Below are 25,728 nucleotides of genomic sequence, written 5' to 3'. Positions count from 1 at the left end.
AGGGAGGCAGAAAGGGAGGCTGGCAGACAAGGCAGACACGAGCATTGGCGTGGGGGGAGGAGGAGAAGTTGGGGCAGGGACCGGGTGCAGACGATGCTAGACAGTCCCTGTTTCTTCTAACGGTGGGTGCTGGGGAGAGCAGTGGGCAGGGCTTGCAGGAGTCTCGGAGGAGAGCTCCGTTTCTGCTCAGTCCCTCAGTCCTTTCTCCATCTCTCTGGCAGACTCCTCCACTTCGACCTGCAGCTCCATGCTCACCTTCCACCTGTCCATTCCTCGGTCCCACCAGCTGTCCCACGCGCGCCTATGGCTTCATGTACTCCCCACCCTTCCTGGCACTCTTCACTTGAAGATCTTTCGATGGGGCACAAGGAGGAGGCACAGAGGGTCCGGCACCTTCCTGGCGGAGCACCACGTTACAAGCCCTGGCTGGCATGCCCTGACTCTGCCCTCTAGTGGCTTGAGGGGTGAGGAGTCTCGTGTCCTGAGACTCCAGCTGGACTGCAGTCCCCTAGAAGGCAACAGCACAGCTGCTGGACAAGCTCAGCGCCTCCTGGACACAGAGGGAAACCAGCGGCCCTTCCTGGAGCTTAAGACCCGTCCCAATGAGCAGGGAGCAGGCCGGGTCAGGAGGAGGACCCCCACCTGTGAACCTGAGACTCCCTTATGTTGTCGGCGAGACCATTATGTAGACTTCCAGGAACTGGGATGGAGGGACTGGATCCTGCAGCCTGAGGGGTACCAGCTGAATTACTGCAGTGGGCAGTGCCCCTCCCACCTGGCTGGCAGCCCGGGCATTGCTGCCTCCTTCCATTCTGCTGTCTTCAGCCTCCTCAAGGCCAACAACCCTTGGCCCTTGGGTACCTCCTGCTGTGTCCCTACTGCCCGGAGGCCTCTCTCTCTCCTCTACCTGAACCGCGATGGTAATGTGGTCAAGACAGATGTGCCAGATATGGTGGTGGAGGCCTGTGGCTGCAGCTAGCAAGAGGATCTGGGGGTTGAAGTAAAGATATCGAGTTGGGGGTTCCCAGGCAAAAGGCATCTGTGGCTGGAGGCATCAGATTCCCGTTCTGCACCCCCCCCCCCAATGGGCCACCTGGGAGTATGACTGAGTTGACCTCTCTGGGACCCAAATGGACACTTTCCTATCCAGACGCTGGTCTCTTCCAGGCTGGTTGAGGGGAGCTGGGGAAAGTGTGTCCTCCGAAGGAACCTACCCAGAAAGCATGATTTCCTGCCCTATGAGAAAATAGCAGTGGCAAGGGAGGGAGGGAGGGAAGGAGGGAGGGGAGAAGCAGGCAGAGAAAATGACTAAGTCTCTCCCGAGAAGAGGAAGTCCTCAAGTGAGAGCAGAAAGAAGCAGACTGAGGGTCCAGCAGACTCGGGGCAGGGGAAACAGGCTGGCCAGGGGTCGGACTGTGGAAGTGCTTTAAGGGAGGGTCAAGAAGGAGATGGGCAGGGCCTGAGGAAGGTGCTGAGCAGAGCCCCAGAAATGGGCGTCAGGAGAGAAGAGTGCTGAGCCTGAGAAGTTCCTTGGCTTTTCCCAGTGAGAGGCAGGACCCACTGGGGAGACAAACATTTATACTTTCCTAATAAAAATGAAGAAGAAAAATCAACCAGTGTGAGTCATAAAGGGCTGGGGTGATGGTCCAGAGCCATGGTTCTCAAGGTGTGGTCTGGGGACCCCTGGGAGGCTCCTGAGACCCTTTCAGGGGTGTCCACAGGGTCACAACTATTTTCATAATAATACTAAGATGCTTGCCTTTTTATTTTCATTATCTCAAAAGCATTCCGTGTTTTCCAGAGGCTGGTGACATGCGATTACATCATCTTTCTGACATTGCTAATGGGATGTGTGCTTGTGTATTCTTGTGTTACAAACTTTTTTCAGTTTTAATTTCTAATATGGTAAATTGATACAAACCACATAAACAACAGCTTGATAAACTTAAAGAGTGTAAAGTGGTCTCGAAACCAAATATTTGAGAGTCGCTGATCTGGAGAAAGCAGTGTGGGGAGGAGAACGCAGTGTGCCCTAAAAGAACTGCCCTGGAGGGTGGGGCACATGGCTGAGACAGGAGCACGAACAGGATCCCTTCTTCTTCAGTGACCTCTGGTCGTGCTTGACCCTCTGGGTATAACTGGTGTCTGGGTCAAAGAAACATGGGGGAGGGAGCTCAAATACGCTCCTATCTGTACCTCACAGCTACTATCTATATGCGCTGGCCTCAGATCACTTCCTAGTTTCCCCTTGACCCTCAGACGGAACAGTTAGCCTACTAACCCTCCAGCCCCAAGGAAGTGGTTCTTGGAAGCAGAGTTAGGATGTGGGAGGTCTGTCTGTAGGGTAACAGAAAATAAAGGGACCTTCCCGCCCACCCCCACCATGCTTTCGCCCCTTTCTCATAAAGAAAGGTCAGAGAGAGTGAAATAGCTGACCCTTTCCCTGCATCTGATCACCATGGCAACACAAATCCAAAGAGACACTATTAGACACTACCGCTCTGCACTAGCAGCCTCTGCCAGTCCGGTTTTGGGGGCTCATACAACCCCCTCCCTGGACTCCGAACTGGGCTTTGGTGGGGATCTGTAAACCCTATTCCTTTCGCTTCCCAAGTTTCCTCTGCCTCCAAGACTCCAGGGGGGTGTCATATGCCAAAAAGGCCAGCAGAGGGAGCAGAGAGCCTGGAAGAGCAGAAAGAGAGCGGACAGCGAAGAGGTGCGGAGGTGGCCGCAGTCTCCAGAACTTCAAGAACAAGGAGAACCGGGGTTCCTCGGGAGCAGTGCCTCCGTGCTAGGGTTCCCTAGTGACCTTGTGTCCACACACTCTGCACCCATTGCCTCAGCCTCTGTTCCTCTTATGCTCCATAGAACCCTCACCTTACGCCCAGGGCCCCCAACCCAAGGCTGTCACAATCCTGTTTCCAACAAACCCTCCAACTCCGTCCCAACTCTTTCGTGTTCCATCCAAAGAGTGAGGACAGCCGAGAAACCGCAGGGTGGTGCTCCTTCAGCACCAATCAAAGTCGAAGCCCCTACCTCCAACATCATCTTTCTGGAATGAACTTTTTCGTCGCCCCCTTCCCGTCCTGCAATATATTTCTGGCACTGGCTCAGGGCCTCTTCGTGGACAGCCGATCCAAGGATCCATGCCGGGATTTACTGCCCACCACCAGCAGCGTGTTCGGCGGGGGGGGGGGGGGGAGCATAGGGTCCCTCAAGGGAGGGGGAGGATCCTGGGGGTCCTGGGGGTGCAATAAGCCCGGCACCCCCTCTCTTGCTTCCAGCTACCCCGCCTCATCCTACAGAACGGCAAGAGGGAGGGAAATAGGAGGGAGGTGAAGGGCAAGCGGGAAGAGCGGCGGCGCGCCAGCGGCTGGAGCGAGAAAAAGTTTTTGCATTAGGGAAAAAAAAAGTTTGCGCTTCTCGCGGGTGGTCCCGGCTCGCGGCCCGGCGGGCTGGGCCGGCGGGAGGGCTGGGGGCCAGGTTAGGGGGGGTGGGGGTGGCACTGAGGCTGCGCTGCAGTGGCCCCGTCCGCCCCCCCTTCCCACCGCACCCCCCAGCCCAGACTCCAGCCCTGGACCGCGCATCCCGAGCCCAGCGCCCAGACAGAGGTGAGAAGGGGGGGCAGGCGGGGGACCACCTGGGAGAGGTGGGGGAGGGGGCCGGAGGGGGATGCTCTGCCTGTGAGGGACTCTGCCCAGCCAAGAGGACGGGGGCACAGCGGCAAAACTAGGGTGGGAGAGCCTGGGGTGAGACGGTAGAACGTTTGGAGAATTTTTTTTCATTTGTATCTCCCCTTTCCTGTTTCTTTTTTTCTTCTGACAGTCTGTGTGTCTGTCTCAGGCAACTGTGTCTCTCTTTGTCTGTCTCTGCCTCTCCCATACATTAGAAACATCTCGCTTTCATGAGGTTGGGATGAAGAGGCTGGAGGTCTGCAAGGTAGAGAGGGAACTCCAGGTGCGTCTGAGCGCGGCTGGAAGACGTCAGTGTTTCTGAAAGGAGGGGACAGCTAAGGAGAGAACCCTAGGTGGGGTGGGGATGGCTGTGTGTGAGGTGACAAAACCACGGGGGGCGGCTGGGCTAGAACCCCTGACCTGTCTTGTGACAGATGTGCTTGCTGGTGCATGTGTTTTTGGAAAAGGAGTGTCTTCTGGACAAGGAAGGGGGCTGGAGGGACCAGTGTCTAGTTTAGGCCCTAGAAAGACTCCCCAAGGACTTTGGACCCCCGCGTCCCAAGGGTGGTGGGCAGGGTGCTAAGGAGGAGCCCCGGAGCCCTTGTCTTGACCCTCTGACCTCGGGACCACCGGGACAGCTGGGGCCAGCGGCAGGGAGACCCCTACTGGGACTGGGCGGGACCGCTAGCCCCTGCCTGCCGGTGCTTTCCTGCGGGTCCCCCTCCCAAACGGGAGCTGGACCAGGCCCCTCCTCTGGCTCAGACCACCCTGCCTGCCCTCGCTCGCCGCTCTGAAGCCTCTTTCAGGCCCCGTGACCCCGAAACAATCCGCCCTGTGCAGCTAGCTTTGGGGACAGGATTAGGGAAAGGGGATCCCATAGAGACCGAGAAATGGAGATTTTAGGGGGCTGGGGAACTGGGGTCTTCCTAGGATAGATCTTTACTGTCGGGTAGAGGAGGAAGGCGGGGCGATTTCCTGGGGGAGTTGTAAGGGCCGGAGTTCGAGTGGTTTTCCCTAGGGGGGCGGGGTCCAGACCCCCTCCCCCATTATCTCCCCGGCATCCCCGCCAGGCGGCTCAGACCCCGCCCTTTACGTCACTCTGGGGGTTCCCGGGGGTCTGTTGGAGTTAACCCTTGGGAAGCCAGCTGGGATACCCAGGAACCGAAGTGTCCTGCTGGCTCTTCTGCCCACACACACACCTTCTTTTATTTACCCACTTTCTCTCCCTGTACTTTCTGGATTCCTTCTTTTCCACCTTGCCACTGGGACCCCCACTCTCCAACAGCGGCCCCCACACACACCGGGCGCCTCTGCCAGCTTTCTGGATGCGCGAGGGGAGGAGGGAAAAATGTGTCCCGCCTCTCAACACTCCCCCCTTCACTGCGGCTCGCTCGACTGGGCTCCCGGGCGGGCGGGGGAAGCGGAGCCGTCTGCAGCCAGAGCCTGCGGCGGCGACTTGGGTGGGCCGAGGAGGCACGGGGGCGGAGAAGGCGGGACCGGGAGAAGGGGGAGGGGCCGGCTCCTGGGAGTTGGGGAGCGGGGGTGCGAGAGGGACTCTGGAAAATAGGGAGACACACAAGATGATTCAGGGCTCCAGGTGGAGAACCCTAGAGCCAGCTTCCTGCCCCATCCTGTGCTCTCATCCACACCCCAGAAAAACTTAACTGAAGCTGGAAACGTTGGCAAAATTTTCCTTTCACTAATGTGAAGGGGAGTCGTGGGTGGGCCCTGGCACGCGTGGGCGAGGAGGGATGTCGCCCCATTTCCATCGCGGCTGCACCCCTGCGGCTGGGCAGTGGGGCAGAAAGATGACCTAGTAGGCATGTTCGGGGGGCGTCTCTTTAGTGTTGGGGGGTCGTTTGCGAGCCCCCGCCTTCTTCCCCTGGATGAGTCATAGAAGGAGGCGGGAGAAGTGTCCCCCGATCCAGCTGCCAGCCAGCTGTGCCCCCCCCCCCCTCGTGCCAAGGTCGAGTTGGGAGGTCTTGGATGCGGGATCCAGATCTCCGCTAGGAAAGGAGGACTTTGGAAGAGTACAGTCCAGGCTGCGGAGCTCGGACTGGGTCATGGGGTCCGGGTTCCGCTCCCCAACTTACCCCGCCCTCACCCTAAATCCCAGCATCCCGGGATCACCCACCGCGCCGGCCGGCCCGCTCCCGTTCGTTCTCCACCCTACCCCGCCCCACCCCACCCTCAGTCCCGGGAGATCGGAAAACACGGGGTGGAGTAAAAACTGGAGTTTGAGGAGAAAAGCGGACAGCGGCACCCTTTCCTCCCTCACTACTCCTAAAGGATAATGACTTTGTTTTTTATTATTCTCCCAAAGACTTCCCTCACAGTCCCTTACCTGTTCCCCCAAACAGATCAAAAGCGTTAGGTGGGTGCCCAGATTCAAACCACCCCAGAACAACACCAACTTCCATCCTTTTGTAAGCAGAGGGCCCGGGAGGCTCCCTTCAGAAACCTTATCCCGTTCTACAGTGTTTTGCTCTGGACTAGAGAGAAAAGGGCAGATCATCCGTGCTTCCTCCGGGCCCAGCCAGCCTCTGTCTGGGCTGTGGCGAGGGCTCCCTCTGCTGGACGCTGGAGAGATTGAGGCGGGCTGTCCCTGAGCAGTAACAAATGAAGGGAAGGGAAAGGCTCAGGCTGACCCGCCAGCCCAGTGCTGAAGCCAGACGCTCTGCAGGAGTCTCAGCCCGCTCCTCAAAGCTGGCCCATGGTCAAAGCAAGAAGTAATAAAGGTTCCATGGTATTAAATCACTTGAAGCTCTCATAGGCACAATTAGTCCACAACACTCTCCCCTCCACACACAGACCACCCAGCAAAGCTGCCACCCAGTTCCCACAAAAACCGCCAAGACTGCCCCCGCCTCTTTGGGACTCCTCTCCTTACCTGAGTGATGCTCATTTCAACCTGATTTCCTGTGGCAGATGTCCTGGAGGGGGCTGGGAGCACAGGGGAAGCTCTGCCCAGGTTAGAGTTAGTTATCTGACCTTCCCGGTTTTCCTCCCACCGTCATAACTTGCAGATCTCCCTTCCCCTTCTGCAGTGTTCCCACACCTTCCTCTGAGACACCATGTTCAACTCGATGACCCCACCGCCAGTCAGTAGCTATGGCGAGCCCTGCTGTCTCAGGCCCCTCCCCAGCCAGGGGCCGCCCAGCATGGGGACAGAAGGTCAGTGCATATACCCATCGCTGGGCCTTGAGGACTTTCAGATTTCCTACCAGTCCCAGGGATCCCTCTTCTGTCTCCTATCCCTTGACCGTTTCCCATCTACAAAAAGATTTGAGGCCCTTTGTAATGTGGGCTTGGAATATGGGGCCAGGCCTTGCTTGGGGTTTCAAGGTGAAGCCTTGTGTGTCCGCCATTCTACTTGTCTCTCTTTTCTAGGACTGTCTGGTCTGCCCTTCTGCCACCAGGCCAACCTCATGTCTGGCCCCCACAGTTATGGACCAGCCAGAGAGACCAACAGCTGCACCGAGGGTGAGGCCTCAGGCAACATCTCTCCTTTCTGCCCCTCGGGGACTTGTCTCGAGGGAAACCGTGGGAGGGCAGGGGATCTAGCTTGGAAAAGAAAACGTTTGGAGATGGGCTTGAGGGATCAGAGCATGTATAAGAGGTCACAGATGGGGTCAATAGGGCAAGGCAGAGTCACGTGTTTGTGTGTGTGTGTGTGTGTGTGTGTATTTGTGAGTTAGGACGCATGGGTTGGGTGCGTGGAAAGGCATGCCACTTTATCATTATCTGTCTCCCTTGTTTCCTGGCCAGGCCCACTCTTTCCTCCTCCCCGGAGTGCAGTCAAATTGACCAAGAAGCGGGCACTCTCCATCTCACCTCTGTCAGATGCCAGCCTGGACCTGCAGACAGTTATCCGAACCTCACCCAGCTCCCTCGTGGCCTTCATCAACTCACACTGTGCCTCTCCGGGGGGCTCCTATGGTCACCTCTCTATCAGCACTATGAGGTGCAGACAGCTTCGGGCAAAGAGGCCCCAAAAGACCCTCCCAAACAAGCCCTATCAAAAGCCTCAAGCCCTCCAAACTGCCTGACCCTATTTGAATCCTTATAATGTCTAAGGCATTGGAGCCCTCCTCAGTTCCTCCCCAGCACTGCCTCAGCCACCTCCCATACTGTCTTCCAGGCCCCCTCGCATAGCCCCAGAATTCCTGAGACTTTCTGAGGTGATAGTCCTAAGTAACCACTCCCACCCTTCCTCCTCAGCCCATCTCTGGGATTCCCACCCCAGATGAATCACCAAAAAGGGACCTCACCATCCTTCGGGGTCCAGCCCTGCGGTCCCCACGACCCCACCCAGGGGGCGATGATGCCACATCCTCAGTCCCGGGGACCCCTGCCAACTTGCCAGGTGAGAGCCCTCATATTATTACCTATTTGCCTCAGCTCAAGGGGGTGGGGAGAGGACTATATAGGGCAGTGGTTCTCAACCTTCTGGCCCTTTAAATACAGTTCCTCATGTTGTGACCCAACCATAAAATTATTTTCGTTGCTACTTCATAACTGTCATGTTGCTACTGTTATGAATCGTAATGTAAATATCTGATATGCAGGATGGTCTTAGGCGACCCCTGTGAAAGGGTCGTTCGACCGCCAAAGGGGTCGCAACCCACAGGTTGAGAACCGCTGAATAGGAGAACATGAAGGAAGGACAGGGGATACTAAAGTTTCAGTACCAGAAAAATAAAGGAATATAGGTGCTGGAGTTCACTCTTGGGGTTGAATCAGACTCTTCCAAAGGAGATACTAGGACAGGGGTGGGCAACCTTTTTGTGAGTGCGTGCCAAAACCAGCAAAATCTCTGACTCAAAATTCTTCTGCGTGCCAACCCTAATTTTTTGAGAACATGTTACGCCTACTTGATATCTCTTAAGGTGTACGTATGTGAAGAACCTTGAAGAAATCATAAAAATTCATTCGAGCGACAAAAACACAGTATATGATGATGAAAAATACATTTATTTTTTAATGTATACATGTACACTGATAGTCCGACAGAAAACTTTGACTCCATTTGATATTATCAGTGGGACTTTTGCTGCTGCATCACTGATGACAGAGATTTTACATCAGGTTTATATTTCGTGACCTTCAGAGATATGCACGAGCTACTACTCTTATTACGAGACTTAGCAAAATTCATCACTGAGAACAAAGATTCACAATTGTAAATGGAAGATTATAAGAGAGGGTTTCACGTGCCAGCAAAAGTTACTGGCGTGCCGTGTTTGGCACGAGTGCCAGGGGTTGCCCACCCCTGTACTAGGAGATACTGCCTTTGCCCATCCTGTTCACCAGTGCAATCTGAGGAGGAAGTCTCTATCAAATTCAGGGGTTCCAGCTCCTTGGGTGGGGGCACTCGGGGCTGGGCTCCCTCTTCCTTCAGCCCACCTCGACCTTCATCACCCTCACTTTTTCCCTTGGTGAAGCTGAAGTCTGAGTTGGACATGCTGGTCAGCAAGTGTCCAGAGGAGCCCTTGGAAGGTGACATGTCCAGTCCCAACTCCACAGGCACACAGGTAAGGGTGGGGGAGGCTTTACTTCCGGGACCTGAGTGAAACAAAGCTGCCATCCAAGTGACCCTAGGATTGCCTCTCCTGCCTTAGGATCCCCTGTTGGGGATGCTGGATGGGCGGGAAGACATGGAGCGAGAGGAGAAGCCAGAGCCTGAATCTGTGTACGAGACTGACTGCCGCTGGGAAGGCTGCAGCCAGGAATTTGACTCCCAGGAGCAGCTGGTGCACGTGAGCCCCAGGGGGTAACAGGAATGCTGGCTGGAGCCTGTAGGACATTCTGGGTGGGACACTGGAATCAGGCTGAGGGCAGGAGGTCAGAGGATCCTGAGGTCGGAGGTTGAGTGCCCTTCTGAGCAGGCATAAACTCAGAAGATGTCGCTTGTTTTACAAACTTGGAAGAACTGAGATGTGGGCTATCATGTCCTTCCTGCACCATCTTCCCCGTGAAGTGGAGCCGTAGAGGAATATGGTGTGGTGGGAAGGTCAAGGGAAGGAGGTCTGGGTCTCTAGGCATAGGAGAACCTCAGAGAGCCTCTGCACCTCCTCCCTCAGCACATCAACAGCGAGCACATCCATGGGGAGCGGAAGGAGTTCGTGTGCCACTGGGGGGGCTGCTCCAGGGAGCTGAGGCCCTTCAAAGCCCAGTACATGCTGGTGGTCCACATGCGCAGACACACGGGCGAGAAGCCACACAAGTGCACGGTGAGGCTCCCTCTCCCCAGGCTCAGGGTCCTCCTTAAACTGGGGCTGCCCACATGGGCCCCTTCCTCCATAAACAGATATTAAAAATGTGTGTTTCATGACTGTTGGTATGACGATAAACATACTGATATTATATATTGGAACACTTTCTTGGATTTAAAAGCTAATTTCCCCTTGCTTCTCAAAGAAATTAAAACAATTCTGTGGGACCCTTGAAAGCACTGTGGGCCCTAGGCAATGTGCCTTCCACTCTGCCTAACTGGAAACCCTTCATGGAGGACAGAAGACACTCCCAGATCACCCCACCCCAAAACAGTGCAAGATCCCCATGCAGGGAGACCAGATGCTCTGGCCTCAGCTCCATGTCCCTGCAGGCAGAGTGCCTCCAGCTGCTTGCTGCCCCAGCTTTTGTCTGCCCTCTTCCCCTCCTGATGGGGATTCTCCTGAGCCCCAGTGCTCTCCCATCTTAAATTATAGTCTCTGACGTATGTCCCATTTGAGTTTCAGGGCTCCTCTAATCCCATGTCCTTCTGTCTGAGCGCTATCCTTTGACCCTTCTATCCCCCAGTTTGAGGGGTGCCGGAAGTCATACTCACGCCTCGAAAATCTGAAGACACACCTGCGGTCGCACACGGGTGAGAAGCCATACATGTGTGAGCACGAGGGCTGCAGCAAAGCCTTCAGCAATGCCAGTGACCGGGCCAAGCACCAGAATCGGACCCACTCCAACGAGGTGAGTGCCCCACCCAAGAGACCCTCCCCACCTGAGAAGCCACCTATCGGGGAGATTCCCCCTTAAGAAATCCCTTAGCCCAGCACCCACTCCACAGAGGTGAGTTCTCCCCACCTGTATAATTCACCTGGAGAGGGCCTTTCTGAAACCAAGAATTTCCTCTTACCACCCTACCCCCCACTTCTAACCAGCCGAAGGGCGAATTTGAAAAAGACCCATCCTAACTAAAGGAGACCCCTGATCCCTTAACCCCTGAGTTTATGAGGCTTCACAGACCTGGGTTCACCCTTCACCTTTCCCAGGCCCGGACTGTCAGTTTTCCTGATCTCTGCCCCATCCTCTCATTTTTTTGCTCCATGGGCCCCACTCTCCGTCCTTCCTTGAGTGCTGTGCGTAACCCCTTGCCCCTCGTCCTCACTTGACGCCACCAATTTTTTGCATTCCTTCTGCATTCTTCCACTTTCACACCTTTGTCTGCTGTCTTCATTTTCCACTCAACAGAAGCCATATGTGTGTAAGCTCCCTGGCTGCACCAAACGCTACACGGATCCCAGCTCGCTCCGGAAACATGTTAAGACGGTGCACGGCCCTGACGCCCACGTGACCAAGCGGCACCGAGGGGACGGCCCCCTGCCGCGGGCACCATCCCTTTCCACAGTGGAGCCCAAGAGGGAGCGGGATGGCGGCCCCGTCAGGGAGGAGAGTAGACTGACTGTGCCAGAGGGTGCCATGGTGAGACGCCCGGACAGGCCTCCGCCTCCATACCCCCCTCCACACCGCCTTGCTGACATCGTCCCAGCTCGCCCATCCCATCCTCTCACTCTTCCTTGGCCAGTCCTCTAGTTGTCCCCGTGTGGCTCCTTGGACTAGCTCAAACCTAGGGATTTTCGTGTAATTATTCCAAGCCCTTTACCTGTATAATTTCAGGTACACCTCACAACTTCACGAGAAAGGAACTTATTTTCCCCATTTCAGATGAGGAAATTCAGGCATAGAGAAATTTCCCAAGGTCATAGAACTAAGAGGATGAATTTGAGCCCAGGTGATCCGTGCTCCAGCCTCGGCTCTGCTCATCCACATCGCTCCTACTTTGCCCCGTCCCTCCCCAGCTCAGCCCTCTCTACACCTGTAAGCCTCCCCTCAACCCGAGCAGCCACTGGGACACAGGCTTGTAGCCACTCCCCAACTTCAGGGAAAGGGGGAAGGGTGCCACCCTCAGCCCTCATCTTCCCCACAGAAGCCACAGCCAAGTCCTGGGGCCCAGTCGTCCTGCAGCAGTGACCACTCCCCAGCAGGCAGCGCGGCGAACACGGACAGTGGTGTGGAAATGACTGGAAACACAGGGGGCAGCACTGAGGACCTGTCCAGCTTGGACGAGGGGCCTTGCATTGCTGGCACCGGTCTGTCCACTCTTCGCCGCCTTGAAAACCTCAGGCTGGACCAGCTACATCAACTCCGGCCAATAGGTCCCCGGGGCCTCAAACTGCCCAGCTTGACCCACACTGGTGAGACCTGGGTGGAGTGGGTGGTTGCCGGGCTGAGATCTGGACCTTCCTTGAGGTTGGAGGGAGGACTTCACCCTTCAGAGCTTCAGTATAGCTTTGTACCCTAGAACAAGGCCCCCCTTGCTTAAGACACTTTCCTTCCATCAGAAAATTGCTGTGATATACACAGTCTGGGAGGTGAATGCTGTCCCCTAGAACTGTGCAGTGTACCAGGTACAACCTGTATAACTGTTCACAGCAGCCTGGAACCCCTGGTGACACAGAAGATTCTAGAAGGGGCATGGGAGACAGGGGAGACAGAACTGAGTGGTTAGAGTTCAGGAGCCTTTCCCTGGGATTCCAGCACAAGGCTGTCCCATGGGGCAGGCAGGTGAGATTCAGGGGGCTTCCTGACCACCCTGCCTTTTCTCCCTATACTTGCAGGCACCCCTGTGTCCCGCCGTCTGGGCCCCCCAGTTTCTCTTGACCGCCGCAGCAGCAGCTCCAGCAGCGTCAGCTCAGCCTACACTGTCAGCCGCCGCTCCTCCCTGGCCTCTCCTTTTCCCCCTGGCTCCCCGCCAGAGAACGGGGCATCCTCTCTGCCTGGCCTCACCCCTGCCCAGCACTACCTGTTCCGGACAAGATATGCTTCAGCCAGAGGAGGTGGTACCCCACCCACTGCAGCATCCAGCCTAGATCGGATGGGGGGTCTCCCTGGACCTCCCTGGAGAAGCCGAGCTGAGTATCCTGGATACAACCCCAATGCAGGGGTCACCCGGAGGGCCAGTGACCCAGCCCGGGCTGCTGACCACCCGGCCCCAGCCAGGGTCCAGCGGTTCAAGAGCTTGGGTTGTGTTCACACATACCCTACCGTGGCAGGGGGAGGACGGAACTTTGATCCCCAACTCCCAACCTCTGTCTACTCACCACAGCCCCCCAGCATCACTGAGAATGTCGCTGTGGATACCAGAGGGCTACGGGAGGAGCCAGAGGTTGGGACCTCCATGATGGACAGTGGCCTGAACCCCTATATGGACTTCCCACCTGCTGATCCTCTGGGTTACAGGGGACCTGAGGGAACAGCCGCTGAGCCTTATGGAGCTAGAGGTCCGGGCTCCCTGCCTCTTGGACCTGGTCCACCCACCAACTACAACCACAATCCCTGTCCCCAGCAGGTCTCCTATCCTGACCCCACCCCAGAAACATGGGGTGAGTTCCCTGCCCACTCTGGGCTGTACCCAGGCACCAAGCCTCCAGCTGGAGCCTACAGCCAGTGTCCTCGTCTTGAACATTACGGACATGTGCAAGTCAAGCCGGAACAGGGGTGTCCAATGGGTTCTGACTCCACAGGACCGGCACCCTGCCTCAATGTCCACCCCAGTGAGGGGCCTCCATGCCCACAGCCTCTGTTCTCCCACTACCCCCAGCCTCCCCCTCCCCAATATCCGCCATCAGGCCCCTATCCCCAGCCACCCCCTGATTATCTTCCTTCAGAATCCAGGCCTGGCCCGGATTTTGATCATCCCACTCATTCCACAGGACAGCTCAAGGCTCAGCTTGTGTGTAATTATGTTCAGTCTCAACAGGAGCTGCTGTGGGAGGGTGGGGGCAGGGGAGATCCCCCAGTCCAGGAACCTCTCTACCAGAGTCCCAAGTTTCTGGGAGGGTCCCAGGTTAGCCCAAGCCCTGCCAAGGCCCCCATGGCCACATATGGACCTGGCTTTCCTCCTAACTTGCCCAATCACAAGTCAGGCTCCTATTCTACCCCTTCTCCATGCCATGAAAACTTTGCAGTGGGGGGAACTAAAGCTTCCCATAGAGCAGCAGCACCACCCCGACTTCTGCCCCCATTGCCCACTTGCTATGGGCCCCTAAAGGCAGGGGGCACCAACCCCAGCTGTGGGCACCCTGAGGTGGGCAGGTTGGGAGGGGGCCCTGCTTTATACCCTCCTCCTGAAGGACAGGTGTGTAACCCCCTGGACTCTCTTGATCTTGACAACACTCAGCTGGACTTTGTGGCTATTCTGGATGAGGCTCAGGGGCTGAGTCCTCCCCCTTCCCATGAGCAGGGGGGCAGCTCTGATCACACTGCACCTCCCTCAGGAGCCCCCAACATGGCTGTGGGCAGCATGAGTGTCTTACTGGGGTCCCTGCCTGGTGAGACACAATTCCTCAATTCTAGTGCCTAAAGTGTGGAATCCCACCCATCACAGATCCACATTTCCTAAGGGGTGTCCGTCCCCGCAGAGAAGTCAGGAGAAGGAGCCATAGCCCCGTGGGATGCCCCAGGGATACGAGTAGGGGTTAGGGGCTGTATAAAATCTGTATATATTGGGGGGAGGAATTTGATAATGACACTGTTTCTTAATAAAGGAACTGCATCAGAAAAAGCCCTGCTTTATGTGCTATTATCTTGCGGAGGGGTGATGACAGTGACCAAGAAGAGAAGCAGGGGTTAATTCCCACTTTCCTCTTTAGAGAAGCTATCTCACCACATCCCAACCCCCCAGGTCAGACTCACAAAGATGGAGACAGTCATCTGGGAGACACGGGATTTAAAGGGATGTCCTCAGAACACACCACAACACCAAAGGGTACCACCGGAAACACATTTTCTCTTCTTCCGTGCCCCCGTCAGGAGAAGAGGCTGGTGAAGTCTGTGAGCATCAACTGGACTAGCTGCCCAGGGTAGAAAGCATGGGCTGCTGGGTCAGATATCTCCTGCTCCGGCCGAAACAGGGTTGGTCCAAACACAATTCCCAGATTGTGGGGGGTCATGCGGTTCTTATCTGAGTGTGCTATCACCCTGTGGGCAAAGGCCAAGAGAAGGGGCTATAAGGAGGCAGCTTTGCCACTTCAAAGAAACCTAACCCTTCAAAGATTTGAGCAGGGAAGAGTTCACTCTGGGATCCCTCCACGTAGGGGCCAAAGGAAACCAAGGAGAGCGAGCCTCAAGGGGGATGAGATAGGACCAGTGGGGAAACCTTCAAGATACAACTTGAAGATACAAGCCAGGATACAACCACCCCTTCCCAGCGTCAGAGACTGCACCTAGAGTCCTCTAATGGCTGTCCTCTCTCAGAAGTCACTGCCCAGGCCCAGCTCAGCCAAATAAGCCATCACCACTGTTCCAATGGGAAGCAAGGGGCAGCGGGAAGGGAGAGGTTAGATTTCCCTTCCTTCTCACACAGCATCACTGTGCTTATCTTGGTCCCCATTTCCCCCATTTGATGCTGACCAAAGGTTTTAACCCTCAGAATATGACCCCTGCACAAAAGTTGCCTGTCTCATCCATCTGCTCTAAACTTGGGTATTTCCCTACCTTCACCCCATTCGAACAAAGTCCCTGCTGCATGCGCCACCCCACCCTCTCCCTGACTGAACAAGATGTTCGGTTTTCCCGACCTGCATAAATGCTCCAGGAGGTGGTACAGAGTGTCATGGTTGGGCTTCGGCATTGAGGCTATTAATTCTCTTATTTGAGAGAGGCGCTGTTCTGAATCCGAGAGCTCTATAGAGAAAGAGTCATGGGAAGGGCACGGGGGTGAACTTAGGGAAGGTGCTAGTGCAGGGTGGGTAACTTACTACTCTTTCCCAGGCCCCCGGAAGACATCATTTATGCATAGCAGCTTCCTTTTTCTCTGAGCCCAACTGCAGCCTTAGAAATCTTTTCAACTCAGCACTCTAAACACACACACACACACACACACACACACACACACACACAACAAACCAACAACTGGGGTTGGCACATGTGTTGAAAGTTACTTTCCATCTCTGTGTTCAGGATGAGACAGATGAGGGTAAGAGAACTTCTACTTTTGGTATTGCCCAAAGCTCCCATGCCTTACCAAGAGCAGCACGAAAATGGGGCAGCAGCAGTGGGGGTACCAGAGGCTGGGGCAGCTCCCTGAGAAAAAGCTTCAGGGCTCCAGTGACCACGTGAATGTCATCCCACTCGGCACTGTCGAAATCTAACTGGCCTTCTGGAAGAAGAAGGAGGTATATAGAAGGGTTCAGAGCTCATGAAGGGCCAGAGGGACCCAGAGACGGAGAGATCAGGAGTTTGGGAGAAGATCCAGCTGAGGCAGACATAGGAAAGCCTAGGGCAAGCATGTCAGACTCTCGGCCCACGGGCCACATGTCTCATTTACTTGGCCCGTGTTAGCCTTTGAGTTTGACATGCTTGGCCTGGGGTGTCTACAGTAGGGCAGGATAGCAGAGGTAGGGATGGGGACAACCCTCCCAGGAGCAGGACATGGGGAATCATAGGAGAAAGGAGGATGTGGGGGATTTTTAAGGGTCTAAGGGGCCTTTCATATAAGTACCTTGTCCTGGTTGCTCTGGGAACACGTACCTCCCATCGGAGGTGACCGCCCGCTCTGCAACATGTATGAGAAGAGATAAAGAGCTAAGACGTGCAGTTCCAGCCGGAAGACCTCCCTGCCTGCCAGCTCGCTCCCTCGGAACCGCCTGTGGTTCTGAGACACGAAGTTCTTAGTACCACCACTTGCCCACAGGCCTTCTCACCTCTGTCCACCAGGAAGCGAAGTTTCTGGACCACTGCCAAGTTCCCGCTCACCCGGTAAATGCCATCCACATCTAGACCTAGGAGATGAGGCAAGGAAAAAGGAGATAAGGATTCCTGCCCTAATGTGTGTGATGAGGTCTGGCGAGGGAACCAAGGATGGAAGGGAAAAGGTTAAAAGGAAGAGTGAGGGAGGTGAGAGATCCCAGGCCTTGGCCTGCTGGAAGGGTAGACCCGGGGTCTCTGGGAAAATCACCTCTCTTATCTACAGCAGCAACGCAGCGCCGCACAAAGCTGGGCACAGTGTCTCCTTCCCGCTGGCACAGGGATTCCAACTGGCAGCCGAACACCTGGTCTGGGGAGACACAGGATGAGGTGGCAGTGCCACCCAGGGAAGCTCTGCTCGGCACAGGCCTTCACTCCAAAGTTGGGCTGGCCCTCCTGGCTGCCTGTTCTGGGTCTATACAAGCAGGTACACCCACCTCCCAAAAGTCAGCAGGAGTGGGAAAAGCAACCGTCTCTGAAGAGAAATTCTACTCGGAGCCTCACTGAAGTTTTCTCATCCATGAAATGGGCTGATGCCCAGATCAGGAACGTAAAGACACTCCTGGAGGCACGAAGGAGAAAGGCACCCGCTGGGCCAGCCCCCCTCACCTCGGAGCAGACCCCGCTCCTGCAGGCTTTGCAAGGGCGGTCTCTTAGCGATGAGCCGCTTCAGTTTGTTTCGCACGCGGTTCTGCTCAGTTCCATCCGGGCAGCGACCTGTGGGAGGCCGGGAACCGGAGTGTGAGCACAGCTGGCGGGAGGAGGAACCTGGAAATAGCCCCCCAGGCCGGCCTCTCACTGGAGCTCCGGCGGCCGCCGAAACGAAGCAGTGGCTTGGGCACCGGCTCCGACTCCTCTTCCTCGTCCTCCCCGGCGCTCAGCTCCCCCAGCTCCGCCGGTCCCGAGCCTGACAGGCGCAGCTCCACTGGGTTCTCCCGATCCTGGATCCAGGCGGGTGAGGTGGGCCGAGTAGGAGATTGGAAGAGAGGAGAGAAATCTGCACCCCCAGCTCGAAGCAAGGAGACCCTAATTGGCTGCTGGGGTCCCACGTCCCAGCCCCACCCCAGGGCTCTGCACTGAGACCATCCTGCCCCCCATTACCCCCACGCCCTACGGGTCCTCCCCCACTGCCTCCGCCCCGCCCCTCCTGCCCCTCTCACCAGGCGCTCGATGACCGCCCGCAGCGCGTGGTGCCAGGCTCGCAGCTCGGCCTCGAGGTCTGACTGCAGCAGGAATTCGTGGCCCGGGACCGTGCGGATCTGGGGCGCCGGCGGGGGAAAGGGGGAAAGGCGTGGGTCGGGGGGAGCGTACAGAGCGGGGAGGCCCAGAGGGAGCCTCACGCGGGAAACTGGGGGCGCACCCTCGGGTCGGAGGAGGCTTTGAGGGCGCTCGAGGGGCACTCACGTGCAGGACGTTGCGGCGGCTGGACAAGTGTCGGCCGTGGGCCAGGGCCGCCCCACGAAGGTCCACGCTGCTCTCGGGTCGGCTGCCCGCTGGTCCCTGGGAATCAGAGGAGAAACTGAGGCCGCGGTGCGGTCTCCCTCGCTGTCCCCCTCTCCCCGGGGGGACCGCCTGGACCTGGCAGGTGGCGCCGCTTCCTAACGCCTTCCCTCCCTCCCCACCCCCGGCACGGGCCCTGCCCGCCCTCACTCACCCAGACTGCAGAGGAGGGTGCCGCCCGGGGGGGCTCCCGGTAGAACATCAGGCTGTTCCCCGCTAACACCACCCACGATGGGCACCAGTTCTTCCTGCCGGGGCAGAGGGGCAGGAGCCGCGCAGAGGCCATTTGGAATCAGAGGGGAGGGCGCTCTCCCCGCGCTGCTCCACCCAACGCGCTGCTCCACCCCACGCGCGGAGTCCGACAGCCGCGCCCCTGCGTGTCCCCCGCTCTCCTCACCTGAGCTTGCGTCCCCCCTGAGCAATCTTAGTCACGTTGAGCTGGCCCGACTTTTCCACCTCCTGGGACATGGGGCGGGGGGGTACCAGTAAGTCACCCAGAGCCCCTCGCAGAACCTCAGCTTCAAGTCTCGAGGGGGGCTGGGTGAGGGAGGCTACCCAGAGAACAGTCAGAAAGAGGAAGACGCTTCGGAGGAGCGGGAATTGGGGGGTGGGGCTGGGAGGATCTTGCATGCATGCACGCGAAAAGGGGAAACTTACGTGAGGGTCGTCCAGGACCTGCGGCAGAGGCCGCAGGGGCTGCCGGGCTGCAGGCTGGTCGGGGGGGTTGAGCTGGGAGGTCCGGCGGGGGAGGCAGGGTGAACCCTGGGGCGGGGGGTTGGAGAAAAACAGGTGGAGCAAACGCTAGCTTGGAGGTCCCTAGCTGCGGAGGAAGAGGAGTGCGGGTGTGGGTGGCCGGAGAGCGAGAAAGAAGAATGTCTTGCATAAAAGACAAAGTGGTGAAAAGATGGCTTTTCCTGCGGGTAAACTGGAGGAGGAAGGGGTCTCACCTGGGGGTTGAGCAGTTCTGGGGACCCCGTGTCCGAGTCTGAGCCCTTTGCCTGAGGTTGCAGGACACCGTTGTCCCTATTCAGGGTCTGTGTTCCCTCCATGGAGCCAGGGTTCTGGGGGGTGGGGGGGGGGGAGAGGAGGTAAAGCTACGGCCAGATGCCCCCTCAACCCGCTCTCAACACCCTTCTCACAATTTTCTGATTCTCTTGGACTTCTGCGAGCCCCAGGAAGCAAACACACTACTTTGGGACACAGTGGGGAGAGGAGGGGATTGAAGGGACAAAGAGATGAGCCGGAGGGAAGGTCTCACCGTCTCTTGGGTTCGGGTGCGGCGTGGAGGCTTCCAGGACTTGCAGCCAGTCAGCGAGTTTCTGTAGAAGCAGCGTCCGGAGTTGGGGTCCAGGTGCTGCTCCCAGGCGTCCAGCCTCTGCAGCGGGGCACACGCAGGGCTTGGGGGTGGGGACTGGAGACAGCGGCGAAGGTCCACTAAGTTACAGTACACAGGGGGCTCTGACATGGGGAGCTGGGGTCCAGCCTGCCAGGAAAGGGGGGAGAAAGGGGTAGGTATTCTCCCCAAATGCCTCTCCACCTAACTACCTCCCACTCTCCCCCACCATTTTCTCACCACCAGATCCTGGCTGGGGTTACCCAGGTACTGAGGGAGAAACCTGGTCCCCGGCTGTGTTTTTTTTTTTTCTTTTTCTCCCTCCCTCACAGTCTTCTATGCTCTTCTCCTCACTTCCTGTTGCCAACTTCCCTCCTCCCCCACCCCACCCCCAGCCCAGGGCCGCAGGAAAGGGGAACAGGCGTGTGTGTGTTGGAGGGGGGGGGGGGGTTGAGGGGAGCTCCCCACCCTCACATCCTCCCAAGTAAAAGGAGACTGAGAGGAGGGGGTATGGGAAAGGAGGGGCCATTTTTCAACCACTAGTAACTACGAGAGGGGAGGGGCTGAGTCTTCAGGAAGAGCAAAGGAGTTCCATCTCTAGAGGTGACAAGACCTGACACAGGACAAACCCTGCCTTGGGCCAGGAGTAGGAGGAAGAGAGAGAAAGCACCGCTGAGGTTGGCTTTCTCTCAGTCCCTCTATCATCTGCCAGGTTCCATGTACCCTCCGGATCTTTGCTTCTTGCTGTCCTGTCCCTCAGCTAGAATTCTTTCTCATCTCCTCGTTTGCATCCAGGCTGTCTCTGACTTCTCCTTATTCAGATTCAACTAAACATCATCTATTCAGAGATGCCTTCCTAGGCCAGGTCAGGCCCTCTCCACCATATTTATCTTCCCGGAAGCACTTATTAGGACCAACACATATTTGTTTATGAGAGTTGTCAGTCATGGGAACCCTTGAAAGCTGAGTCTGTCCTGTTAGCCACTGTGCCTAGAACAGGGCTCAGCAATAAATATCTGTTGATCGCAGCTGCTCAGATGGAGAGCTGTGACTCACCACATTGGCATTGGCCTCTGTCAGCAAGTCTTCCCGGGAGAGAGATCTTCCACTTTGTCCATCCTGGGAGGGCTTCAGGAGAGTGGGCCTCAGATTGGTAACACTGACACTTCTGTAGATTTTGGGGGGAAGAGAAGGAGGCTGCTGCGAAGTAGACTGGGCTCTGCCTGTGGTTGCCTGGGATGGGGGCAGCGCCTCCAGTGAGCCAGGAAACAACTCCGGCCCTGGAAACAGAAATGGGGAGAGCAGGGGGCAGGTGATCAGAGGCCTGATCTTGGCTGGGGGTTCACAGGGAAGACAAGAGCAGGGAGAGGCTGTTGTTGAAAAATAAAATGAGATCCTGAAGACTTGAGACTAGGAAGAGAGGCCATGGGGGCACCCTGGTGGGTATAAGGAGTAGGCTGGTCACAGGAAAACAAGAGAAGGGGATCAGCAGAAACTTGGAGGAGGAGGACCCTTCCAATAATTCCCTGAAGCCAGGGAGGTAAGAAGGTGATGGGAAGGGTTTACTCACCATGAGTCCAGCGGGATTGCCTGGTGGCGATGGTGGCTGGGCTCTGGGAACAGATAGACTCCTCTGTCATGTAGGCAGCTGGTACGAAGATGGGTCGTGAGGTGGATGGTGCTCCCAGGCGCCTTGCCAACCACCAGTCAGAGTTGGTCTTTCGAATCAGTAGGAACCTGTCCCCTTCAGCCATAGATACCTGCCGGCCATCTGCCGCAGTGTAAGTGAAGGCATATAGGGCACAGAGCTGGGGTCCCTGAGAAGTGTTTTTGGGCCCCAGGCCTAGGTTCCCCCAAGTACTTGGCCACCACTGGCCCGACAGCATTGTGGCCAGTCCTGTCACCTGTGGGAAAAAGGGGTGTTGGATATCCAGAAAGGGCCAGAACTGGCTACTTCTAGGCAGAGCAACATGGTTCTAAGAGCAGAGTCAGAGGAAAACAAGCACAGGAATCCTGGAGTGAGAGAAGAGGGTAAAGCTACGGGCCTGAGTGGGGGTCAATGACAGGTTTTGGGGGCTGAGAACTCCTGAGTGATGTGACTGGTGAGGAAGTATATAAGTAAGGTGAGAGAGGATGTGGTCAGCAGGGCTGTGAGGCCAGCAAGGCAGGAAATCAGACATGGCCTACCTCAGTGATTTTCCTCCAAGTACCTTCTGGGGCCCATCAGAAGATCCAGGGGCAAAAGAAGCTTGTTCTGGACGGTGGTGGGACTCTTGAGTTGGACACGGGAAGATGAGAAAAAAAGAATCAGGTCTGAGACAGAACACAGACAAAGAGAAAGCAGTTAATGACAAAAATAACAAAGTTTGTGACCCTTTATTAAATGTACACAGGCACCAATGTTTCCATTACTGATCACCTCAGACCTAAAGCTGCATGCTTCCTGTGTGGAGTCAGAGAGACACAGAAACAGAGAAACAGAGAGCCAGGAAGACCAATTTGGAGAGAACAAGAAAGTGGGTGGGAGAAACACAGAGGGGTTCAGTTAGACATAGTGGTGAAAACGCCACCATCCTCCCAATCCAGGACATGTTTTGGGGAGCTGGGAAGCCTCCGTACTTAAGCCTCTTGGGTGGGGCCCTACTTTAGTGAGTGGGCTCATTCATTCATACTCTTAGCAAGGATTGGCTGAGCACCTCCTGTGTGAAAGGAACAATGTTAGGCACTGGAGGTCAGATGCAGGGAGGAGATAGACACAGCCCTTGCCCTCTTAGAGCTTAAAAACAGATCTCCACTAACCACACAACACATTTATTAATTAACAAGGGAATCGGGGTCTATGGACAGCTAGCACAGGATGCTATGACAGCATGTTGGGGTGAATGGGAGACTGATGTCAGCTTTTCCCTGGAAGGTGGAAACTGACCTCCCCTGTCCATTGCCAGAGCTTCAGAACCCACACCTGTGCTTCCTCCTTACCTGACCTCCTCTTTCCCTTTCTGTGTCTCCACTGCACAAGGTGAAGCTTTCTGCGAGGCTTTTTGTCTGGCTGTGGAGAGGTGGGGTGGAGGTGAGGTACCTCCCCCTTGGTGACATCAGACAGACAGCTCTCCTCCTCTGACATGTGATCTGAGGGCTGCCTTACCAGTACCGAGTGCTGGGTGACGTTCCTCCTTAGTTTGCTCCACTTTCAAAATGTGCAGAATCCCACCCTTCAGCTCTTCCTTCCCACTCCCAAAATAGTGACTGCAGTTCTTCCTGCCTCTCCCAGGCCTCACACTGGGGTTCAAGCCCACAATCAGTGAACTCCTGGTTCACAGGTTGATGATCAACCACTGAGCCACGCCGGCCAGACCCTCATCAGCTTTTAAATGTAGGCAAGTATTCCCCATCTTTAAATAAACCTCCCTTGACTGTGCTCTCTGGTTGCCACTGTACTTCTTCATATATATATATATTTGTATTTATTCCAAAGAGGGAGAGGAAGAGAGAGAAACACCAGTGATGAGAGAGAACCATTGATTGGCTGCCTCCTGCACACCCCCCACTGGGGATTGAGCCCGAAACCCAGGCATGTGTCTCTGGACCAGAATCAAACTGGGGACTCTTCAGTCCACAGGCCAATGCTCTATCCACTGAGCCAAACCAGCTAGGCCCCCTTCCTTTTTAAAATCAGACTTCTTGAAAGCGCTGCCTACACACAAAATCTTGATTTCCTCTCCTGACACCTTCCCCTTTCTAAGGTCACTCTTCACTAGGGTCACCCCTGAGTTTGCATGGACACTTGGCAGTCCTTATGCTGTTGACATCTCAGCAGCTGCCAACAAATTTACTTTTTTCTCCTAGAAACACTGTGGGTGTCCTCCTTACCTTTCCAGCACTTGCTTCTCTGTTGCATAAGGGAGGACTTTCCTTTGCTTGTTCCTTAAACCCCAGTAGTCTGAGATCCGGTGCCCTTTGCACTTTGTGTACCCCAGGTAGTCTTACTCTCTCTAGCTCAAATGAGCTCCATGTGCTGCTGAGTACCATATCTTCATTCCAGATCTTTATCTGAAGCTCCAGTCTAATCCACTGTCCACTGAAAAACCCCACTTGGGTATTTCACGGGTACCACAAACACAGTATGTTCTAAACGAACTCGTTTCTCTTCCAGTACCCCTATTCAGTTAAATTTAAATGTAGTGAGTATTTATAGAATGCTTATTAGCATGTTTGCCAGACAGGAACTGTGTGCTGGGTATTGTCAATTAAGATGGTAAATATGGTCCCTACCTTCTCATAACAATTAAGTACAGTGTGATATTCACTAGGGGAAATACTGTCATCTGTTGAGGCACATCGAGGGTGTACCCAATTGCCCATGCCAGAAACCTGACAGCCAACCTTAATTTCTCTTATTTCCTCACCAATCACATTTAATTGATTACTAAACCTTTCCACTCTACCTACTTTCTTTTTTTTTAAAGCATTTCATTATTTTTAAATTTTTTATTGTTTTTGTTAATCCTCACCCGAGGATATTTTTCCCATTTATTTTTAGACAGAGTGGAAGGGAGGGGGAGAGAGAGAGAGAGAGAGAGAGAGAGAGATGTGAGAGAGATGCATCGATTGGTTGCCTCCTAGGATGGAGCCTGCAACTGTGGTACGTGCCCTTGATCTGAATCGAACCCTTCAGTCCGAGGGCTGACGCTCTAACCACTGAGAAAACTGGCAAGAGCTCTATGGACTTTTTTGAATCCCTACAACTACCACCCTCTTTAGCCTGGATGATATAACCTCCTAACTAGTTTCCATGCATATGCTTCTGCTCTCTTCCACTCCATTCCTAGCACAGTCGCCAGAGTGACTCGTCTAAAACACAAAAATTCCCTGCCACTCCCTTGACTTAACCTTTCAAAGGCTTCTCATTGTACTCAGAGTAAAGCCCACATTTTACAATCTGATTTACAAACACCTTTTCCCCTTTATCCTAGCTAGTGGTCGGCAAACTCATTAGTCAACAGAGCCAAATATCAACAGTACAACGATTGAAATTTCTTTTGAGAGCAAATTTTTAAAACTTAAACTATATAGGTAGGCACATTGTTATTAACTTAAATAGGGTACTCCTAAGGCTTAGGAAGAGCCACACTCAAGGGGCCAAAGAGCCGCATGTGGCTCGCGAGCCGCAGTTTGCCGACCACGGTCTAGACCAGCCGTGGGCAAACTACGGCTCGCGGGCCGGATCCGGCCCGTTTGAAATGAATAAAACTAAAAAAAAAAAAAAAAAGACCGTACCCTTTTATGTAATGATGTTTACTTTGAATTTATATTAGTTCACACAAACACTCCATCCATGCTTTTGTTCCGGCCCTCCGGTCCAGTTTAAGAACCCATTGTGGCCCTCGAGTCAAAAAGTTTGCCCACCCCTGGTCTAGACTTTTCACACTCCCCATCACAAACTCCACACTCCAGCCACTCCACTCCTAAAGTGCAACTTTGCATATCTTCTTTCCTCTGCCTGAAACACTTCCTCTCTCACTCGCACCAATCTTCACCTGGCTAACTCTTACTCATCATTCATATCTCAGTCGAAAGGTCACACACAAGAAGAGCTCTTTTAACCCCTTAGAGTTAGGTAGGGGCCCTAACTAGTAGTTCCCACAGCAAGCTTTACATCCCCATTATAACTTTCATCACACTTTAAACATTATTTGATTATCTAACTTCCCAGGAGGTCTTTGAGCTCTACCAAACCAGAAGCCTGTATCTATTTTGTTAATAATTCTATCTTCAATGCCTTGTATAGTTCCTGGTACAAAGTAACCTCTCTGTGCCTCAGTTCCTCATCTGTAAAATGAGAATGAGAGCACTTACCTCATGATATGTTGGTTTGTTTGTATTTTGTTAAGTAGCAACCATTTTAATATAGCTCACAATTTTATGGGTCAAAAATTGGGGGAGGGCTTAGCCGGGTGATTCTTCTGTCCCATGTAGTATTCAACAGGCAGATGGGTTGATCTGGAGAGCTTCCCTCACATTTCTGAGACCATGGCAGTCTCAGGGTAGTAAGACTTCTTACATGGCAGCTCAGGCTACCAGAGTGTTCTGAGAAGCATGAGCAGCCCTAGCCTGTTTGGCTCAGTGGATAGAGTGTGAACTGCAGACCGAAGGGTCCCTGGTTTGATGCTGGGTTCCATGCCTGTCAAGGGCCTGTAC

General features: G+C 55.0%; 3 protein-coding genes across 6 annotated transcripts in view; 2 read left to right on the top strand and 1 right to left on the bottom strand.

Annotated features, from left to right (window-relative positions):
* INHBE (inhibin beta E subunit) overlaps positions 1-979 on the top strand; it is a 1,392-nt gene extending 413 nt beyond the window's left edge. The window contains 1 exon segment of the mRNA XM_023757959.1: positions 199-979. Within this exon segment, the coding sequence (XP_023613727.1) occupies positions 199-979 (781 nt within the window).
* Positions 980-3,553: 2,574 nt separating this feature from the next.
* Positions 3,554-14,514, top strand: GLI1 (GLI family zinc finger 1). The gene is made up of 12 exons (XM_006093569.3): positions 3,554-3,611; positions 6,722-6,848; positions 7,065-7,157; positions 7,443-7,638; positions 7,896-8,040; positions 9,119-9,208; positions 9,296-9,433; positions 9,758-9,907; positions 10,476-10,640; positions 11,142-11,372; positions 11,878-12,145; positions 12,569-14,514. The coding sequence occupies exons 2-12, from the start codon at positions 6,749-6,751 to the stop codon at positions 14,311-14,313; spliced, it is 3,321 nt and encodes a 1,106-aa protein (XP_006093631.1). The 5' UTR covers positions 3,554-3,611; positions 6,722-6,748; the 3' UTR covers positions 14,314-14,514.
* A 148-nt stretch (positions 14,515-14,662) lies between these two features.
* Positions 14,663-21,427, bottom strand: ARHGAP9 (Rho GTPase activating protein 9). Of its 4 annotated transcripts, XM_023757995.1 has the most exons (17): positions 21,101-21,427; positions 20,587-20,810; positions 19,456-19,680; positions 19,145-19,258; positions 18,855-18,959; positions 18,595-18,656; positions 18,352-18,445; positions 18,102-18,197; positions 17,858-17,956; positions 17,497-17,638; positions 17,307-17,414; positions 16,909-17,007; positions 16,655-16,732; positions 16,453-16,506; positions 15,976-16,110; positions 15,530-15,635; positions 14,663-14,930 (listed from the first exon to the last, which is right to left on the bottom strand). In XM_023757995.1, exons 1-17 carry the CDS (start codon positions 21,414-21,416, stop codon positions 14,759-14,761), a joined length of 2,229 nt encoding a protein of 742 aa, XP_023613763.1. In that variant the 5' UTR covers positions 21,417-21,427; the 3' UTR covers positions 14,663-14,758. The 4 variants fall into 4 exon arrangements, with proteins under 4 accessions (XP_023613763.1, XP_014315394.1, XP_023613762.1 ...); XM_014459908.2 differs by lacking the exons at positions 20,587-20,810; positions 21,101-21,427 and adding an exon at positions 19,771-19,931; XM_023757994.1 differs by lacking the exons at positions 20,587-20,810; positions 21,101-21,427 and adding an exon at positions 19,771-19,929 and having other exon boundaries at positions 19,456-19,572.
* Positions 21,428-25,728: the final 4,301 nt, after the last annotated feature.

The sequence above is a fragment of the Myotis lucifugus genome, unplaced genomic scaffold (genome assembly GCF_000147115.1).
Source record: "Myotis lucifugus unplaced genomic scaffold, Myoluc2.0 scaffold_119, whole genome shotgun sequence".
Classification (NCBI taxonomy): Eukaryota; Metazoa; Chordata; class Mammalia; order Chiroptera; family Vespertilionidae; genus Myotis; species Myotis lucifugus.
The sequence above is the reverse complement of the archived record's forward strand: the minus strand, read 5'-3'. Positions and strand labels throughout refer to the sequence as shown.

Excerpts from the sequence above, each read along its gene's own strand:
- ARHGAP9 (XM_023757995.1), bottom strand. The coding sequence starts at position 21,416 with ATGCTGTCGGGCCAGTGGTGGCCAAGTACTTGGGGGAACCTAGGCCTG. Across the intron at positions 19,681-20,586 it reads CAGAGGCCAATGCCAATGTG|GCTGGACCCCAGCTCCCCAT; the intron begins GTGAGTCACAGC and ends CTTTCCTGGCAG. Across the intron at positions 18,446-18,594 it reads CAGGGGGGACGCAAGCTCAG|GAAGAACTGGTGCCCATCGT; the intron begins GTGAGGAGAGCG and ends CTGCCCCGGCAG.
- GLI1 (XM_006093569.3), top strand. The coding sequence starts at position 6,749 with ATGTTCAACTCGATGACCCCACCGCCAGTCAGTAGCTATGGCGAGCCC. Across the intron at positions 9,908-10,475 it reads AGAAGCCACACAAGTGCACG|TTTGAGGGGTGCCGGAAGTC; the intron begins GTGAGGCTCCCT and ends TCTATCCCCCAG. Across the intron at positions 10,641-11,141 it reads ATCGGACCCACTCCAACGAG|AAGCCATATGTGTGTAAGCT; the intron begins GTGAGTGCCCCA and ends TCCACTCAACAG.